General features: G+C 43.8%; 1 protein-coding gene across 1 annotated transcript; it reads left to right on the top strand.

Annotated features, from left to right (window-relative positions):
* Positions 1–989: 989 nt before the first annotated feature.
* LOC119024141 (zinc finger protein 536-like) lies at positions 990–17,577 on the top strand (the record flags this gene model as incomplete). Its single annotated transcript, XM_037106634.1, has 3 exons — positions 990–2,670; positions 8,426–9,346; positions 17,073–17,577. Coding segments are annotated over 3 exons (2,838 nt in total), but the record flags the coding sequence as incomplete, so codon positions are not given.
* Positions 17,578–17,789: the final 212 nt, after the last annotated feature.

The following is a 17,789-nucleotide window of genomic DNA, read 5'->3' on the forward strand; positions in this document are numbered from 1 at the left end:
TGGACAGTGCCGGCTTTGTTCTGTGCCCTTTGGTGCTGCACTGGAGCTGCGCAGGGCTCGCTTATGTGACCTCTACCATTGTAGCACGATGTGAATTTGAAGCTTTGTTTTGCTGCTACGGTGGAATCAAACAAAAAAAAAAAAAAAGAAAAGAAAAGCTGGGGCGTGAGAAGAGAAGTGAGGCATATTTTCAAGTGTTCCCATTTTGATATTCTGTCTTTAACTCGAGTTTGCATGTTTGCATCATCAAGTTGTTTATTTTTCCTGAGCACTCCTGTGACATAATTATCCCGGTAAAGTTTTATTCAAATATGCAATAAGACCTGCAGAAAAAAAAACAAAAAACAAACTCTTAACTCTCCCACTTTAATCTTTTTTTTTTTTTCCCTTTTGAAAGCAGTTCATGATTTGTGAAATGCAGAGGAAGGCCTGAGTTGAAGCAGACAGTCTTTGATGTCTCTGCTGCTTTAGTGTTGTGTGTCAGTACAAAACGAGATCAAGACAAAGATTCTCACCTTAGCCTTTTACTAAAGATGAGATATTTGTTGAGGAAGCCTTTGTGGTTTCGACTTAATCAGCATTTTCTTAGTCTCCAACAATAATCTCAAACCACAGGCATACTTTACACAGGATGAGGAGAGTCAGAACATACTTTGCTCTATTTCCTGACCTATTTGTGGTGCAACACTGGCATTATACAGCAGTTGCAAAAGTACAGATTTAATTCAGTGACATCTCATAACCCCGCTGACATTTAACCTACGTGTTCGTGGACTTTTCAGTCTGGTGGTGAATGTGTTCAGGTTCAGGGTTGATTTTGGTCTTGGCAGAATTTGAATGCATTTAATGTTTCTTTTTGTTTTCTCTTTAGGTCTGCGCTACAACAGAGAGACGCTTCATCTGAACAGCATGAATCCACATCCTGTTTCATGTGAATAAGTGCAAACCGTCAGCATTACAGCTAACTGATAACCTTCTGACTGTCCCACATAGACTCCCCTGACCACCATACTGTAGCACCAGCCCAGTCCCCGAGAAAGGACAGCTTCATTACCCCGTCCAGCGATCCAATTAGGAGCCAGATGGCGCTTCTGGCCAATCAAATCATGGATGCGAGGATCCTCAGCAGTATGAACGGGAGAGCAGAGCTTTCCCAGTTCTTGAGAGTCACCAATCAGAGCATCGTCTCCCAGGTAAATTCCACCCAGGATGACAGCCGCAAGAACAGGAAGTACCCGTGCCCGCTGTGTGGGAAGCGCTTCCGCTTCAACAGCATTCTGTCCCTTCACATGCGCACGCACACCGGCGAGAAGCCCTTCAAGTGCCCGTACTGTGACCACAGGGCGGCGCAGAAGGGCAACCTGAAGATACACCTCCGCACTCACAAGCAGGGCATTCTGGGTAAAGGCCGTGGGCGCATTAGGGAGGAGAACAGGTTGCTTCATGAGCTTGAGGAAAGGGCGATACTGAGGGACAGGCAGACGCGAGGTGGTCATGTTCAAACATCCAATATGAACCAACTTCAGAAGCCCCTTCTGTCACAGACTGTCCCGACTCAGCCCTCATTCTTAACCAGCTCTGGTGCTCCGGAGAGCCAGCCGCACGCCTCCACCTCTCCGAAGGCGACCGCCATCCCCGATGATCCCATCCAGCAACAACCCAACAGCTTCCGCTGCTCATTCTGTAAAGGAAAGTTCAGAAAGAGGCAGGAGCTCGAGCGCCACATCAGGATCCTTCATAAACCCTACAAATGCACCTTGTGCGAGTTTGCCGCCTCACAAGAGGAGGAGCTGATCGGCCACGTCGAGACGACACATATAACTGCTGACACAGGCTCAGGACAGAGGCCCGCGATGGGGGCTGGTGACAAGAGGAAGCCCGTCGGTGAATTCCCCTGCGAGGTGTGTGGCCAGACCTTCAGCCAGGCGTGGTTCCTGAAAGGTCACATGAGGAAACACAAGGACTCGTTTGAGCACTGCTGTCAGATCTGTGGCCGTCGATTCAAAGAACCCTGGTTTCTCAAGAACCACATGAAGGTCCACCTCAATAAGCTGGCAGCTAAGCCTACCAGTAATCTCCCCACTGAGCACAACGCCTCCATGGGTAACCTGACGCAAGAGCATCAGAGCAACCTCTACTCGCAGTACATCTCCCGCATTCACAACCGCTTCCTCGCGGCCGAGAGAGCCGACCATCAAGATTATAACCAGATACTGGCCACCGCGGGCGTTGACATGAAGGTTAGGGAGATGTTAGGGAGGATGATTTCCTCAGGTCCAGGCCCGCTGACAGATGCAGAAAGCTCTTCTTTGCTGGGTTTGAATCATCTTCACCCTCCTATGAGCTCCACTAGCATGGAATACCTGCACAAAGTCATCTCCAACAGAGAAACGCTCAACAGCAGCAGCAGCAGCTACTCTGGCTGGCAAGTCATGACTCCAGGGCTGCCTGTCGAGCAGCAAATGTTCAGTCCTAAAGACCAGCAGCAGTGCTCCTCCTATCTATCTGAGAGATGTCTCCCTGTGGACGATGGGAAAGTGTGTCTGGGTGATCCAGACACCAAGGCCATCAGCAGGCCCGGCAGCCCAGGCAGCGTGAGTAATCATGGGCCAACGGAGATCGTCACAGAGATGGGGAACTCCCGACCACAATCATCCTCTCCAGCTGCAGGTAATTCAGTCGAGTCAGTTTTTCTGAAGATGCTTTAATGATTTTAGCAGTTAAGTCGGTCGAGCTGTAAAATATCTTTTGTGAATGACACGGATCCAGTGTTCATAGAATATCTCGGCCGCTGGATAAACAAGCTTTTCTCAGAGGAAAATAAGGACATTTCAACTTTAATGTCTGATTTAAAGTCTTAAAGACAGGAGGACGGAGATACTGATCAATGATAATTGATGAGTTAGATCGGCTATTGAATTAATCACCAACTATTTTGATAATACCAGAGTCACTTGAAATTCTCAGATTCCAGCTTCTTAAAATTCAATGTCATCTGGTTTCTTTGCTCCGTTTCATGACAGTAAACTAAAAATCTTTGTGGTCGTAGATGAAACGAGACATTTTTCCCCATTTTCCTACATTTTTAAAGACCAAACAACAAATTTAGACTAATCAAAAGAAATAATAAGCAGATTAATCGACAGTGAAAATAGTCATTAGTTGCATTTTAGGACTACTGTGCTTAAAAAAAAAAAAATAATAATAATAATCTGCCTCTTGCGAGCCCTCCAACACTAAGGAAGTCTCCCACTGAATCAAGAGCCTCTTTAATATTTTGTCTTTGCAGGATTACATGTTTATGGTCTCAGAAGGGATTCAGGCAGTACAATAATAGCCTCAGACTATCACAACAAAGGATCCGATGTATGCATCTCACATCTTTATCTTTTCTATATGTTCCTCCCCCTTTTTTTCCCCAAATATATAATAGCCGTATGTGACAACTGCGGCCTGCGTCTCCCTCTGGCTTCGTGTAGGTGGACATGAAGTGCAGGGTCAGCCACACAACCACAGATATTACTGTTCATGCACGAGGACTTTGTCTTCCTTTTAAAGATAATGGCATCATGTTGAATTGTAGGGATAATTAGTACCCTCTATTTTTTATCCGTCACATCCCCACCCCTTGCCTACGGGGGCACAAGATGTTAATGCATGCCATCTGGTGTTTTTAATGATTTGATATATACCACCCAGTGATTTTTATGATTTGATCTACCACCTGGTATTTTTTATTGATAGTCTTCTGTTCCACCTGGTGATTTGGATGATTCGGCTCTCTGGGTAAATGCCTTTCTTGTCATGGCATCCTGCTAACATGTTATCATGAGCCTAAATTACTGCTATAACGGCGTTGGTAAGAGACGAGGAAATAATCCAAACTTTTGTTCCGTTTCTTTCGTTTGGCTTACGCGACCGCGGTTATTCTCTCCGGTTGGAGTGCTGCTGTTATGTACATCTAAGTCCGACGCGCTCGTGTGGGATTTGATCCAGCATCCTCTTAAATGTTGGCCGCATAGCAGAGATAAATGGATCAGGTCTAATCTCATTAGATGTTTTGTTTCCACATTGTGCACACATACTGGTATCTGCATATTTACATGTAAATTCTGGCAGTTTACGGCCAAATCCCCTCTCTGGTTGCTCTTTAAGAAACATATTCAAGCTCTATTGTTTTTCACTTTCCCTCCTCTCCCCTATCACCAAGACCATACGGTGTCACTTCCAGAAAACATTTATGATCGCTGGCTAGCTGAGGATTTGAGTGCACACAGTTCTGGGATGGCACATTCAGTATCAGACTCTAATTTCAGTCAATATTAAGCATGGAAACTAATTCATTGTAAAGGTCAGGCGTCATTGCTTTAGTCAATGATGGATCCGGCAGGCTCTCTCTCTCTCCCCCTCTCCTCCTCTCCTCTCTGTTCTTAGTCTTGTGTAATGGTAGACTCACTCTGGGGGCTTAGCACCGCATTGTTTAGCTCTGACAATATATCCCAGAGACCTCTGCAGCTGCTCCCTGCGCTCACAATGACAGATTAATTAACAGAATCACACGCTGCTGGCCCTGGCTCAACACACAGGTCTGCTGCGGGACAGATAGGTAAATCCTACACATATGGAGAACACGCACCACTTGATGAGGGTTTAATAACAGGGATAAGTTTTTTCGGAGGTGGGGGGTTGTAACTGATCAAGTCTGTCTGTCTCGACGGTCGGACGTGGAGGCAGGAGAGAGCGAGAGAGAGCGAGTGTTTTCTAATTCAGGAGAGCGGAGATGCTGAGGAAGAATTACCACTGCCAGATGTTCAGCTTGAGGAACATTGATTAGTCCAGAATTACTGGCTGCATTATTCATAGTCAGCCTATGGTGGTCATGAAGTTATTGATGTTCTCAATATGGATAGCAAATATAGTACAGTCATGGCTGTCAGAGTGAGAGACGGCTCCTTTTACCCGATGCGTCCAGATACAGTGCTGGATTTAGATTTTTAACTACAAACAGGCAGCGTCTTCAATTAGACGCCGGCGCTTTGATTTCAATAGAAGAGCGCGCGTGAGGAATTACTTCTCTCAACATCTCGTCAGGGCAGATTTGAAAAATGCACTTTGACTTTAATTATAATCTGAGATTAAGAAAACTGACGACTCCTCTCAAAATGATCAACTAATGAAGGGTGCACGCTTCGGGCCTCTGACCTACATTGGACCAGTGAGATCGCAGCTCGGAATAAAAAGCACGCCGAACAAACATAAAATGCTCTGACAGTTATTAATTAGTCCCATTCAAAACTCTTAACCTCAAGGTCAATGAGCAGACGCCATGTAATGATGTTGTCCCCACATGTGTTTTTCTGCCTCTCGCTCGTCTTTTACAGTAAAAGCTAAGAGAGCCTGAAAACGATAAACGTCTGTGGAAAACTGTGAATGGTAACATGAGCATGAGGTTTACACAGAGTCACAGATAAAGACTATCACTTTTCATCCGACCGTTCCGGTTACATCAGTCTATTCTTCGTGATTGCTGACAGTAAAAGCATCTTTTTTAACCGAACAGGTCCTTATCTAACTCGCTCCTGTGTCGGGCTTAAACAAATTCCGCTCTTATTCAGAGATCAGAGCCCGTCTGACTGGTTTGTCTACACTGATTACCTGTTGGCTTTTCCGTCTCCCTCTCACTTCTGTCTTTTAATCCTCTTTTTAATTATTATTGCAGATATGAGGCTCAAATTAAGCTCAAAATGCTTGTTTTCCTAGCATGCAGATAAAAAGATTTACCCAGGGAGTTCTGAACACCTGCCTTGAAATATTGTTCCACCGTCTCCTGAATGCCATTTGGCTTAATTGACTTGGAAACGTCCCAAATGCGTCATTGACTATGTGGTCTAATTAATATTAATAATATATGCTATTATAAACATCAAAGAACATCTGGTGCCCCTGTTTTTCTCACCAGTCTTGTGTGTGACTCTCTCTCTCTCTCTCTCTCGCTCGCTCTCACTCTGTTTCATCTTAAACCAAACCAGCCACCACGTATCTCTGCTTTTGCATTTCAGGTGCCTGATTGCTTATATAGAAAAACAGCCAAACCTCCCTCCTCCTCCTCCTCCTCCTCCTCCTCCTCCTCCTCCTCCTCCTCCTCCTCCTCCCGACAGTATACAGAGTTTGATATCTACAATATAACTGCCAGATGCCTATGTAAGCATAGTATGTGAGGCTGTGATTGCATTGACGGTGATGTATGGTTGTAAATCTTAAAGCCTATTTCCATATGAAATGAATCACTTGTCCAAGCCCAGCTGCACGCCTTTCTCCACAGACACGGCTCACTTGAGGCATTTATTTACTTATTTATTTATTTATTTATTTACCTACCTATCCCCCCCGTCACCCCTCCTCTGCCTCTCACATCCAGTAAGGGCGGATAACTCGTACGCATCACTTCATTAGATGCTGTGTGTTAGGTGAGAGAGGCTGGGGTTTGTAATGATGCAGTAATTGGAGTTTTGGTTGATAAATCTAAGCTCTAAAATTACTCCCCTCACATAATGTGGAGCCTCGGCAGTGTAAGTAAATCTTAAACTGATTAAGTTAGCATGAACCAGGCAATCACAAAGATGGCACCCGTCCAAAAAAAGAAGAGAGAAACAGGCAGAGGCTTTTTTTCGAGTCTTTTGTGTTGTTTTTTTACCGCTTTCTGGTGTAGGCTGGCAAATGGGTTTAGGAAGAAAGAAAAAAAAAAGGGGGGGGGGGGTCCACGCTGAGAGATGAGGTCAGATATACGTGTTTTCTGCATTTGGAAGGCTGGCCGGTAATGTCATCGTAATTTAAGCCACAGAATAATTGAGATATATAGCGTGTCTGAAAGAGTTCCATTAAGCAGTTTAGATTTTTTTTTTTTTTTTTTTTGTTGGTCTGTTACTGGAGACGAGGGTGTGGCACTGTTGAAGTGTCTTTCCCGCTCTTGCACGCCCTCGCACATCACATCCCCCCCGCGATGTACGTTAAATCAAACATACTGTACACACAAACACGTACATACAGCGCTGAACGCAGGTGGCTGTCTTCAGATCAAGGACGACCCACCCCCATCCTTTTTTTTTTTTTTTTTTTTGCCTTTTCAGCAGCGAGTTTTCAATTTCATTAGGTTCAGCTCTGTTTGATTAATATACAGGTGCTATTTTACGGTTTAGTACGTCTGAAATAGTAAAAAACAGTCGTCCTTTTACTGCCATTCAGCTCGCAAAGGCGGTTTTTCTATTAAAGTTGGAAACAAAGTAAAGTAACAAAGTACAGATCATTAGATTTAGATTTACCTCGGAGAATTACCTCAGGGTCAGATCTCGGGGTGTATGAAATTGATATTTCTCTGGCGGGGATGAATCACTGTTGTAACTCAGATATTAGTCCATTAAAGAAGAACAATAAGGCATCAATATGCATAGAATTAAATTAATGGTGGTGGGTTTATCTCTCTATCCCAGACGCATCCCTAAAAGACACAGTATAATGTATGACCTGACCTTCAAATGCCAGGAGAGTGTTGGGCAATAAACTGCCAATATTTGTGGCTTAATGGCGTCGGATGACTTTTACTGTAATTGGAATGGCAGCGAAACAGCTGGGCTGTTTAAAGACAGTGCAAGGCTGAGGTCTCAGACAATCACTAACTCAAAATGGTCACAGGGAGAGTGTGTTTAACCCTGGAGGGAGTCTCTGTGATGGCTGTAAGGATTAAGCTGTAGGTAAACAGAGGGAAGAAGGCATTTAAATTACCTTTAATTAAAAGTTACGGTGAGTGGGATCAAATCTTGTTTCCAGATGGATATTTTTCACCGGCTAAAAGGAGAAAAATTACCCTTTGTCATTCTCCACAATAATACACTTTGTACTTTTTGAATTATGGCTCCAGCGCACCATTTTTCAAGTATGAAGCAAAAATAAACTCAGCCACGGCGCACGGTGCGGTTAATCAGAACCGCTCACATGTTGGACTTCGTTATATCTGACTGGGAAACCCACTTACTGGTTTTGATGGAATGAGGTTCTTGTCTGCGACATCTGCCTCGTTCTAGTTGCTTTAAATTTCACTGTTTATTATTTCTGGAAGAATCTTGTTTGGTGTTAACATCTTTGGGTGTATTTATTGCACATGGTGGTGGCGTCCATACTGTAAAATGATGGATCACTGGAGCTGAAAGCTGATTACAAGCTTGATTTACTGCAGGGCAGCGCTTAAATCATTCAACTCAGCCTGGTGTGGGATTGCAACATTTTTCATGTTTAGACAACGCTTGTTGGTACATACTTCTCTCAGAAAGAAAAAAAAATGGAAAAAAAAAGCTCAGCATGCCTCATATACACATAGTTTCCTAATTTGATCTGGATTGTATTATGTTTTTGCTGTTATTGTCTGTGTTAGGTGAGAAAGTCTACAGGTGTCCACTCTCCAGCGACTACACCGCAGCGCAGACGGCCTCCCTCGGCTTCCATCTGGATCGCTACCACTTCCCCCACTGGCAAAACAGCAGGGATCTTTCTTCTCCACTGCAGCCCACCAGCAGCAGCAGCAGCTCCAGCCCCAACCCCAAGCTCAGACCTCGATCCAGGGAAGACTGGAGCCCAGCTGCAGGTCACTACCTCGGCCTGGAGAGCCACGGCGAAAACGCCCTGCTCATCAACAAGCAGCCCGACCTCGCTGACAAAGACGCAGGTGCGGACGCCTCCTTATCTGCTCAAACCAGGAAGTCCCAGTATGAGCCTTTAGATTTGTCTGTCAGGCCGGAGTCTGTCATGTCTCATTCAGCCGTGTCTCCTGCTGCACTGGTGCAGATGTCTGCCGTTTTTAGTAATGGACTCTCCTCCTCCATTGCCCGCCGGCTACAAAGTTACTCTAATGCTGCAGCTGAACTCAGTGTGAAACCCGCATATCAGTGTGACCTTTTGGTGCAGGGAACAAAAGAAGAGATGAACACACAGAATGCGGGCTCCACGGGGCTCGACGGCGAAGGTGAATTTGAGAAATCTGAGCGAGGGAGGGAGGAGGAACACGACGACGCTGCCAAGTGGAAGATGCCGAAAAATAACGTCCTCAAGCCGGAGGAGCTGGGACAGGCTGAGTTTGAGACGAAGCAAGACAAGCCGGGAGCTTGGGGTCGAGCTGTGGCTGGATCTCCCATCTCCTCTCTGGAGAACTTGACTCCGGGACAGGCCGAGCAGCTCCAGCACCAGGGCGGCCTGCTCTCCTTCCTCAGATCCCAGGGGAACCTGAGCAGCACACCTGGCGGCGCACACACAGACGGTCTGAACGGCGGCGGGGACGCGGACAAAGATGTTGCATCGGGTGAGCATCAGCTTATACATCATATATGCTACATGCAGCTGTCACTGTAACCAGGACGTTGCCTTCACATCTGAAAGTCTCTAGTGCCACCTTGTGGACAAAAATGGTCCTTTCCCTTTTTTCCTCATCTTGTTATCTCCTTTTAGATGCTTTTTACCAGCCCATCTGAATGTGATAGACCACTGCAGATGGCAGTATTACAATCATACAATTGGTTGACTAAATTCTAAATATAACCGGCTGGCTGGCACTCTGTACACTTTGGAACAATACGTGACAATGTCACCCACAAGGATGCTGCTGTAGAAATCCCCCAAAAAAAGTTTTTTTCTGTCAGTATCTCAGCCCTCATCACCTGACAGCGGAAGTGTGAGGAGCGAGCGTGAGTGTGTGAATAAATCATGCCAATTACAAACAACACACTTCTCTTATAGCGCTTTTCTCTCGCCAGATCTTGTCTCTGATCTCAAATAAGGACTAAAGAAGACACAGGTGCGTGGCACTGATTACCCCTACACTTTAAAGGATGATATAATCTCCTCGTGTGATAGGTTACAAATCGCCCAAGCCAACGGAGCCCACTGATGGAGAGGCTTAAGCTCTTGTGCTGGTGTGATATGCTTGCTGAGTGCAGATTTAATAATGCTGTCTCTCAGGAGAGGGAATCCAACAGCTGGGGTCTTTGATATGCATGTATTATGAGTGCAACATGATACACCTTCCCTCTGATCCCCCTCTTATTCAGAAACTCAATATGTTCATGTGAAAGACAGGAAAGTGCCTGTCAACTCCATTAGGGATTAACATCTGTTCCTTTTCTTTATGATTCTAACAGCAAGATGTAGTTTTCCATTTGATGGTACAGATGGTGATTATAATACGCCGAAAAGCAGCGCTCCTCTTCAGCTCCTGTCTCAGCCGTCACACTGTACATGTTTCCTTCTGTGTGTAATCAGTGGTGAAATGTAACTAAGTACATTCACCAGAGTACAGTGCTTACGTTACAATTAGACGTACTAGAAATGTTTTTTTTTTGTTAATATTTAGCAAACAAGTCATCGGTCATTTCATGGATCAAGCTTCACAAAATGTGAAGATTTTTTTTTAGCATTTCCTTTTAATTATTTACATAATTTTAATATATTCTTTATCACTGTGAGGCTCAGCAGGTTCACGCTGGACTCCAGCTAATCGTGACGGCATTTCAGAAGTTTCACAAACCAAACAATCGATCAATTAATACAAAAAAATAATCACCAGATAAATTCATGATGAAAATAATCATCAATATCAGCAGTCCTACATCAATAGCTTCCAGTCTAATCAATAATATAATGTACGATATAATAACAGTCTCGCTTTACTTTTAACTGTATTAATATATGTGTATATTTTAATAGATTTGGGGCTGTTAGCTCTGAAACATAATGAAAGAAACTTCCAAAATACACATTTTGGCGTTTATTTTAGTTCAGATATCTGTTCTGGTAATGTATACAGATTAGTGAATATTCAATTAAGCAGACTTATTTACATATTTAAACATTTTATACCAGAAATGTTGTTATACAAAAAAATATTCCTGTAATGTAAGAAATCAACTGTTGATGTTTTGTTCTCCTCCAAATATTTTAGCTCATTCAGCCGCAGCACCGCCTGTAGAACACTTCCTGTACTTTTACTTCAATTACATTTTGATTACATGACTTTTACTCATAACTGAGTAGTTTTACTGTGTGTTCTGAGTACTTTCACCTGAGTATTCAACACTACACGCAGCCTGTAACACCAGAGAGACAGAGATTCGGACCAGCCTGCAGCTTTTAAGCTCATATTCTAAATCCCATTAAAAATGTAACAACATTTAAACATCAATAAACCTCTTTTTACTTTAAATTCAGTATAATTCTCTAACTGTCGCTTGTGTTTTGCTGCAATCGGATCAATGCAGCGTCCGCTGCTGCTGGGAGTTATTTAGAGCCTCCCTCGCCTTTTGTTCGCTGGAGATTGATCCTCCATATTTTTTTTTTCTCTCTCTCTCTCTCTGTCTCTCTCCCAGAGGAAGTAGATGTCAAAGACACAATAAACACCTGTCAGTCAAACTGGACACTGAGACGGGTAACTGACATTGAGAGTCCATCGAGTGTCCTCTAAAACTGAACTAAGCAGGTGGCCCGGCAGCCTGTCCTGTCTGCAGTGCTGACCAGGTGGCTTTGTCATGGGGCTGTCTCCTGTTGCCCCCATCCTCTCCATACTGTATGGCACGTCGAGTGGCATGGTGACATATTGCCGGGCAGTTTGGACATGGAGTGATGTGTTTGTGATGACAGTTCAGGTCGGCTCCAATGTGCCAGCAGTGGTAATTGGCCAGATGGTGACCTCTGGTTGAACCTGTCTGCATGCTCATTAGTCTCACTGAGCCCTCCCTTGTGTTTTAAACAGAAACTCTCCTCGCTGCACTGCTCAGACTGAACCACTAGATGGCAACATTTACCACTCTAACAGTCGAGTTGCTGTGAGGCTTCTAAATATTTCTCTGGCAGGTATTATGGCATGCTTTCATATTTTACAGGCACAATTTGGACAACTATTTTTATTTATTTATTTATTTATTTTTTTGGGAGTGTGGCGCCATGAATGCCTTTGGGTTGAGACTCATTATCCAACTTAAAAACCAGTTAACCAGTTTACTAAAAACCAGCTGTCTCTTCTGCGACATCAGATCAGGCCTCTCAGACGCCTGAGAACAAGTGAATATGAGAAGATCGATAAAGAAAGGATTAAGAATGAAAGAGCAACAGAGGACGGAGGGAAATAAAAGGGCCTGATTTGAAAGGTTGAAAGGGGTGAGTCATTATCTCATTGTCTGACCTCTGCGTACCCTCCGCGGAGAGGGTGACAGAGAGCGAGAGAAAAAGGAGAGAGAAAAGGAGCGAGAAAGATCACCATAGATGGAGATAGATGGAGCGACAGGGAGGTGAAAGAGGAGCGGTAGTGCGGCTGTCTCCATGAGCAGATGTCGTTTGAGGGCAGCAAGAGGGCAGCGCGGCCTGCCTTTGTGCCGCGCTTCTCCCCATAGAGATAATGAAGGGTGGAGCACTGGGAAGGATGTGCAGTCATCACTCACTGTCTGTGCACCATCAGAGCTCAGCCCTGTGTCATCCGTCACCATTCAGCTCCTCTGGCCCCCGTCGGCCCCGCCACTGTCATCATGGTCATTATCTCGGACTGTGACACACAACACACTCTCACCGCACACACACACACACACACACACACACACACACACACTCACACAGAGGAAAACATGCGCTGCAGGTGCAAACACACATATATGTGGACAACGTTATGCAAATATGCTGACAGGGAAGTGCACGGTTTGAAATCAGGTGGATAGGAACATAAAACTTTCCTTGATACCTAATTCTCTACATCTGATTTACGTCGAGCAAAAGAAGCCAACATTAAAAACTATTAAATGTTGGCTAAATACAACACTCTAGTGCAGAATGGAAGTCCAAAATGAGCAAAATTGTCATTTAATTTTGTCTGTAAATGTTCAGAGAAAACAGAAAGATGAAATCCAACCTGACCGAAAGTACTGAGTACAGTACACAGTATAAAATTGTACTTATCTGTAAAAAGGAATTTGACGTTCTGCAGAAATAGCCCTACATATCGTTTTATTTTCCAGCTTCGAGTTAAATGTATGTAATGTACGTTAAAGATACTAATGTCATATCTGTCCTCTAACCATGTAGCTAGGCTAAAGCCAGGTAAAGGATAGCTTAGCTAGCATGAAGAGAGGAAACAGGAAGACACTTGGCATTGTCTGAAAGTAAAACAAATCCCGGCACTTCTAAAACGTTACAGTAAACACGATACGTCTCTTTTGTGAAAGGTGTTGTTTGACGACACATTGAGGTGTAACACAGTCGGCTGACGTACTCGACTCTCTCCTGGCAGGTGAAGCGATTACGCTAAAAGTCTCGAGTGGACGAGAAACACAGAGATATTTCTGCTGTCATGTTCAGCCACAGCTGTAACATTAAAAGATATATATTTAAACATGATGTTCTGGCCTTTCTGATGTTTCACCTGTGTTTGTTTTAGCTATTTACTGTGTTGGGGGTGAATTCAGGGACCCAACAGGTAAATTAAGTCTGCAAGTGTTTAATTAATGTTATATTAAAGCCTCAAACATGTATTTTAGATGAAGGACACATTTTAAGAGACAGAATTAGATTGTATGTAAACTAGTGTGTGACCCACAGAGAACATGGTGACTGGTTTCACAGACTGGCCTCCTGGTTCACCTCTGACCTGGCATGCCTGCTGTAGTCGTGAGCACACACACAGTTTCTCATGCAGCCAGTAAATAACTGTATTATTAAATAAAGTGGTTTGGCTAATCTTGCTAAACTGTTAGCTTCTTCACAACCCGATCACCTGACCGCCTGTGACTCCTGCCACGTCTGACACTGTCGTTTGCGATGTTGTCGCGTTCCCAGATTTCAGCGATCACTTCGGCGCGTACAGATGAAAATGACGGCCATAATTACGTAAGACCCCGACTTGTAATAAACCCCCGAATTATCCTTTAATACGGTCCAATGTCAGTGTTACAGAGTCAAAGTCAGTAATCACTCATTCGGCTGTTCTGTCTTCACTCTTTGTCTCAACACCACACAATCCCACCCCTCTCATTTCCTGTCCAGTCTATTTGTGCATCTGTGTATCTGTACACGCATACAAGTGCGTGCATGAGTGTGTGTGTGTGTGTGTGTGTGTGTGTGTCTGTGTGTGTGTGGCATGTCTGAAGCTGTGGCTGCAGCAGCCTATGAATGGAGGATCATGTGGTGAAGAGATGGATGGCTCGGAGCCCACTGCTGTCTCCTCTAATTGTAAAATATTAGTTACATTAGACTCTGGCTTGTGATTAATGGAACTTATTTGGAGGTTGCCCTCTCTTGGACCTCCCCTCTCCTCTGATGGGAGGGAAGAAAAAGAACAGCAGACCCGGGGAGACGAGGAGGGGAGAGAGAGGGGAAAAGGCGATAGAGGCTGAGGGGGGGGGGAAGACAAGCAGGGCAACACGCGACTGATGTAGACGGCGACCTTTTGGCTTATTATTAACTGACTTTATGAAAGTGTAATGGGCTACAGGATCTCTCGCAACCTCTGAGTGCATTTACAAGAGTTTTTAACACGATTGAGGGAAATCTGCCCAGTCTCCCTCGAGTCACAGCGGATGTGTAAGATCTGGAGAGCGGGATGATGGTTTTTTCCCAGGCAACTTTTACATACGTCAAAGTTTTAACAGTTTAAAATAGGAGATTTTTTTAAAAATTTTTTGGCTGTCCGACCACCTATTTCCTGTTTTTCTACTTCCACTGATTGAGGCTTGGAGTAGTTGAAGTGAGGAAGTGAGACAGGTGGAGTTTAACACGCACCACAAACTGCTTCGTACCTGGATTTTGACAAAGCTTTTCTTTTACTATTGTTCCTCTCAGACAGCTCCCCCTCCCTCGCTCACTGAGACTATTCTCTCTCTCTCTCTCTCACACACACACACACACACACACACACACACACACACACAATACCCTCTGTGCCATCCTGATGATATTCAGATGTGTCAGGCCTCATCCTCTCCCTGACTGGTGTGTGAATGTCGATGTGTGTCCTTTACGGCCATCAGGTTATTATACACCAACAGATGGAGCATTACCTTTTATTGCTCACACCTTCTGTGAGTTTTCCCACTTTCCCCCCGAAAAAACACCTTTTTTATGTAGATGTGAAAGCGAGTGTTCAGCTGCCTACAGCTGTCTCGACTCTGATGAGGAGCAAATAGAGAGGAAGAGGCGAGGGCGGGGTGAAAAGGCTGAGGCAGCCCTCAGTTTTTGGGAAGTGATGTCAAATGACATCAGCACATAATGGTTTACTGTAACCATGAATCACAGAAAAACACATTGAAGTGTTAGACAGGGGGGGAAGAGACAGTCATTATATGAGGTAACATCTCAAAAATAGCACCGCAGTGAACAAGGACACATGGCTGTCGAGGTAGACAGGTAAATGAGTCACACTTTTGGTTTTGATCTTAGCAACACCTTCAGGCTTTGGTGTCATACTGATTTTTATTGAGGTCAGATAAACTTCTGGAAGCTATTAACGGTATGCCGTGTTGTTAGTGTCTTAAAGGTACACCGTGTGCTGTGTCATGAAGGTTCACATTATTTGCAGTGGAGTTATGTAGCGGGCGCTAAAGAGGGGGACAGACAGGAAGTTTTGGCATGCCTCGCCTCCCAGCTGCAGACGTCTGTCATTCCTCAACTCAACACTTGTGTGTGTGTTTATTTGTGTGTGTGTCTGTGTGTGTCTGTGTGTGTGTGTGTGCACGGCTGTGTTCGTGTCATAGGCAGGAAATGTTTTACAATGAATCAGAACTTGCTGGACTTTTTATAAAAAAAACCTGTTAGCTCATGAGGTGTCACAGTGTTCTGGTAAAGTTTAGACTGTAAGAAAGTGCAGCTTGTTATTATGAGGCCACATTAGTGTCACAGTTTATGGTGGTACACTCTCCTACAAAACCATAACAAAGAGGAAACATGATTTAACATTACGGAAACATCAGTGCATGAGAACGGTTTCACTTCTAACTTGACGACGGATGAGCTACAATACTGGAGAAAGAAAGTATTAGTAGCAAATCCTTTTTTTCATGAGAAATAACCTGTGTTCTGTGAAACATTTAGTGAAGAGTCAGAATCAGTATCACTTCTTACAGCAGTTTTCACTATTCACAGTGTAAGTATAAACTTGTATTGTTATAACAAGAAACTTGTTTTGCTATATTAATATGCAGTTTATCTTGTTATAATCAGGGGTTTAAATCACAAGTATCATCACAATACGATGTCACGTCACAAAATCTGCCACGATACGATTTCTATTCGATTGATCACGGGGCCTGCGATCAATACGAGATGATATCATAGATCCACTTAACACAATCAGTTGCATTTATATCAACTCACAAGAAGCAACTAAAATATAATTTGATAATTGTATTACTGAACTCTTCAGTGGCTCCAGACACGGTTTAGAAAGGAGTTGTGTATTAGTGGAAAACAGTGACACAGATGTGGGAATTTCAAAATAAAGGCGTATCTTAGCAATGGCGGGGATATGAATCTATGTTTTCACTTTGCATCGATGCTTCTGGATCATTGAATCTATACATCGATCCAGATCAATACATCGTTACACCTCTAGTTATATGACCTGATGACTTGTTGTTATAATGTTTCACCATATAACATGATGCTGATCTAACATACGACGTGATAATATCTTGTTATAGTGTGAAAAGTTTTCTGTTTTAACAATAAGAGATCAAGTCATAATGTCAAACTTTATGATAAATGAGATACTGTAATGACAAGAAAAGATTCCTGTTATAACGTGACAAGTTTGTATTTCATAATGACATGAAGACACTTGCCAGAACAACAAAATGTTCATGTTTTAACACAATACTGAACTTTTTTTTATATTATTATTGTAAACCAGAGCTGATCATTGATTTATCTTTAAAAGGAAATGCATTGTGACATTTAGTCTTCACCAGCTGGTCATTTCAGACCCTGCAGAGGTGAAACTACTTACTCTCGGTATTAAATCTGTTTCTTCCGTCTGCACTCTTTCTTTCTTTCACCAGCTCGGAAGCCATTCCAGTGCAGGTACTGCCCCTATAGCGCCTCCCAGAAGGGCAACCTGAAGACCCACGTCCTCTGTGTCCACCGCAAACCCTTCGACAACAGCCTCTACCCCGACCGCCGCCTCCGACGCTCGCACACGCCCCAGCGGCCCTCCAGATTGCCTCAGAGCATCACCGGGGACAGTCGCGCGTCAGGAAGAGACCAGATTGGCATGACATCACTCTGTGGGACTTGACGTTGTCGTGGCAACAGCAGACACAGACAGTTATGATTATTGTTTTAGCTTCACCTCGCAGAGGGGGTTAGGATGATTGAGATTGTTGAGAGAGAGAAAGAGAGGAAGAAGAAGAAGAAAAAAAAAAACAAGTTAACAACCAACCTTGATGTACATTCCAGTGTTTACTTGAAGAGCCACAGTACGTATTTATCTGTAGCAAAAAGAAGCTGCCTATAATAATAATAATAATAATAATAAAGTCCGTCGTGATGTGAACGTGTAGCGAGGCTGTTTAGTGCCGTTCATTTTGTCAAGAGTGTCCAAACGATTCACTTGTGTTTACACGCATCTATCAGCTCAACACTTGTCTGATAGGGAGAATGTACCGTGCCTGCCCAAAGCACTTGTTCTTTCATCCAGTAAATATCCTGTGTTACATTTTTTTTTTTTTTTTTTGTAAATATCGCTCGATTTCCCTTCCAGTCCAGAAGTCTTGTCT

This window comes from Acanthopagrus latus, chromosome 8 (assembly GCF_904848185.1).
Source record: "Acanthopagrus latus isolate v.2019 chromosome 8, fAcaLat1.1, whole genome shotgun sequence".
Taxonomy (NCBI): domain Eukaryota; kingdom Metazoa; phylum Chordata; class Actinopteri; order Spariformes; family Sparidae; genus Acanthopagrus; species Acanthopagrus latus.